Genomic DNA, 3,547 nt, shown 5'->3' with positions numbered 1-3,547 from the left:
TCCCGAATTCGCGTATTGCATTATTCCATTTGCCGGTATCGCTTAGAACATACACCTTTACAGCGTAAACTTCGATATAACGTATGATTTTCAGAGGAAAATAGGCAAACTGACCATCGTTACAACGTACAGCCTCATCTTCCGAGCGCGTGCACAATTCAGAATCGGCTGTTGCCGGCCATCTACATCGCTTAGCAACGCCTAACTGTATGAACCTATCCTCACGAAGCATTCCACGCCGGCCGCACTTCTTGCATGCAGCCCCCGTTCCATTCATTTTGAGGGACCTGGTTACAACATACTATGGTTATAACGTACAAATTCTTAATGTCCCCCGAGGTACGTTGTAACGAAGTTCGACTGTAATTAGTAAAAATCTTTTAGTAGTTGTGATCATGTAGTTTACTAATTACTTTTCTCAGTCTGGGACCCATCAGGATGACAATAGATATGCAAATGTTATTTATCCAAACCACTGAGGAATGAACAATGTTGATGATGATGACTGGAATGGGTCCTGAAAATCATGAATTAAATCTAATCTTAAGTAACACTTCCTTGACTGTTACATAAAACTGTTAATTGTTTTTTTTTGTTGTTGTTTTTTTATATCCGCAGTACTTCCAACAGGCATTTCCTGCTCTGCCCCGTGTGCAAGAAGACACAGGCAAGCCTCTCGGTGCATCTGACTAGGGTGTGCATGAAGAGATCTTCGAAAGAAGCCATCCAAGAAGTAGTGGAGAAGGCAAAGCAGGATGCGCTTGAAGTTCTGCAGTGGGGCAGGGTGTTCAGCTACAGGCACCTGCGAGACATTATGGATGATGCTAATCCTATGAGCAGGTTGGTGGGAAAACTCTTCAGTCTTTTTTACACATCTCGCTTCGTTTCTTCAGTATGACATTTACTAACAGTTTTTTTTATTTACTTATTTATCTGAAAGGATGATCCAGGAGCTGGAGCGTCGCCACATGGTGGTGCCTGACACCCCCTCCCCAGCAGTAGCGGCGCAGACCAGCAGTGTTCCTGTGATGGCTGGTACAACCGTGCAGCGACCGGAGAGCTCGGCGACTGAGCAGTCGGAGGACGCAGTCAGTGTCAGCAACGGCGAGATCTTTCAAGTGTGAGTATGAGTGTCTCGGATTTGCAGCTTCATTGATACCTTTTGCTTTTGCTTGTGAGCCAATTGAAGGTGCAATTTTAAGACGAAATATGTTTTCCACATGGCAGTACCCGGGAGGTGCAGTGGCCACAGACCTCCAGGCACATGATGCAGGAGAAGGGACTGCACCGGAAACATTCTCTGGACCATCCCCTCCTGAAGGGCTTCGCCGCATACTTGGAGAAGGATCTCCTGATTGAGAATTTCAAGCAGACGGTGAGGTCTCCCATAAAAGTTCACTCTATTATTTTTTGGAGCTTTATATCTACGCAATATATTCATTAAGTAATGCCGATTTTATTTTCCAGGTGGAAAACGTCAGCAGGTTCATGTTTTTTGTGAACCCTGAAGAGCCATCCCTTGAATTTCTGAGGGAGAGGGAGAGGACGAAGCTCTTCTTTCGGGAGCTGACTGAGGCTGGTCTCTCCAGGCAGACTCAGGTCAACTACATGAAGAGCCTGAAGAGGTTGGTAGCATGTAGATTTTTAACAGTATATTGTAGGTTTGTGTTGTATTGTCGTATCTGTTTTCTTCAAGGAAGTTCAGTCCTCCCACTATTGTCATGGTGGCATGTACAAGTTTATGTACATATGGATACTTACATACATGTCCTTCCTCTGACAGATTCCTCAAGTACCACACCGTGGCCACCGACCTCTGGCGTGACAACATTGCCTTGTGGAATGAGGCAATGTTCTTCGTGGAGTACCTGGGCTCACTCCAGCAGAGCTCTGCAAAGTTGGTGAGTAAGGAGATGACGCAAAGGAGGTAAGTTCAACTGTCAACACCCGTTAAATTCCATATTATGATTTGATTATACATCTCCTCTACTGTGTTTAACACACTCATAATGTTTTTATTTTTATCTCCCTCACTGCTCCTGGAGTGCACTGCATGGAGAAGCAGAGCCATTTTACATTGTGAGCACATTTTATTAAAATGTGTACTGTATTGATTAGGATTGACAGTAATTGAATTTTCTTCTCCCACCCACATAGTCATGTCATTCTCACGGGGATGAGCCCAGAGAAGAGTCCAGAGGACTGCTGGGCCGTGCTGAGGGCTGCCAAGAACGACTTCTTGGCAGTCCTTGGCAAGGTGTATCCGGAGGAGATGCCCCTGGAGTGTGCAGAGTGCTGCCTTGTCCTCTACTACCTGGAGGCCACGGTGATTCTGAAGCATCTCCAGCCACCAGGCGTGGTGGAGCACATGACCGTAAGTGTTGTATTCTTTTTGTCTTCACTTTTCCTTTTTGCCGATACTCTTATTTATCAGTGGGACATCATTGTATTGTGTAGGTCCAGGAGTGGATGACCAGGAGCACGTCCGAGGCCGACCATACGGTGATTGTGGTGAAGGAACACAAGACGTCGGCGCAGCAAGCGGCCACGTTTGCATTGTCCTCTGAGGAGGAGACGGTAAGTATATCAAGTTTGATAAGATTTATTTCATAGTTTATTTCAAGAGCAGCGATTTAATCTGTTTTCCTCTGCCAACAGTGGTTCGACATCTACTTCACCCAGGTACGGCCACAGCTCCTGAGCTCCAAGAGGAGCCGGACGACACTGGATGACCTGGGAGGAGACAAACGGTTCTTCGTCTCCACCGCAGGCAGGCCGGCGTTCAACGCTTCGAATGACCTCAACCGGCTGCACCAAAAGTGAGCTGATCGTCATGATTAATTCCCCCTATAATATGTTCTACATACGTGTTGTGTGAGACGTATTAATAAATGTATTTTTGTATTTTAGATACAAGCTGGATCCAGTCACCTACCAGACGGCCCGGCGCATCTTTGAGACGGCCACCAAGGACTTGACGGACCAAGAGAAGTCCTTGGTGGCCGATTACCTCACTCATTCCACTGCGACGGCTGACGAGCACTACCGGATGAAGCAGTCGCGGAATGTGGTGCTGGCCAGTAAGCTGCTGAAGAAGCTGGCAGGTGACTCAAGGTAGGCATGTTTTCTGTTTGTCAACACATTTACCAACATCAAGACACACAACCAAAGCCCTCACCACTGAACACTAACCTTAAACGTTTGTGGGTTTTTTTTTTATTTTTTTTATTTTTATATTTATCTCAGCGCTGACTCCGCAGAGGAAGGACCCAGCTGTTCTGTGCCGAAGTGTGCTGTCAAGAACAAAGTAAATTGTTGTTAGTTAAGAAGTTAATGTCTGTGGCCACTGCACCTCCCGGGTACTGCCATGTGGAAAACATATTTCGCCTTAAAATTGCACCTTCAATTGGCTCACAAGCAAAAGCAAAAGGTATCAATGAAGCTGCAAATCCGAGACACTCATACTCACACTTGAAAGATCTCGCCGTTGCTGACACTGACTGCGTCCTCCGACTGCTCAGTCGCCGAGCTCTCCGGTCGATGCACG

General features: G+C 46.4%; 1 protein-coding gene across 1 annotated transcript; it reads left to right on the top strand.

The window, feature by feature from the left end:
- The first annotated feature begins 2,056 nt into the window (after nucleotides 1-2,056).
- LOC140582749 (uncharacterized) lies at nucleotides 2,057-3,322 on the top strand. Its single transcript, XM_072707061.1, has 5 exons — nucleotides 2,057-2,374; nucleotides 2,458-2,577; nucleotides 2,659-2,819; nucleotides 2,911-3,114; nucleotides 3,247-3,322. The coding sequence occupies exons 1-5, from the start codon at nucleotides 2,177-2,179 to the stop codon at nucleotides 3,320-3,322; spliced, it is 759 nt and encodes a 252-aa protein (XP_072563162.1). The 5' UTR covers nucleotides 2,057-2,176.
- Nucleotides 3,323-3,547: the final 225 nt, after the last annotated feature.

The sequence above is a fragment of the Paramormyrops kingsleyae genome, chromosome 25 (assembly GCF_048594095.1).
Source record: "Paramormyrops kingsleyae isolate MSU_618 chromosome 25, PKINGS_0.4, whole genome shotgun sequence".
In the NCBI taxonomy this organism is placed as follows: Eukaryota; Metazoa; Chordata; class Actinopteri; order Osteoglossiformes; family Mormyridae; genus Paramormyrops; species Paramormyrops kingsleyae.
Note: the sequence above shows the minus strand (reverse complement) of the source record. Positions and strands in the feature narration are given on the sequence as shown.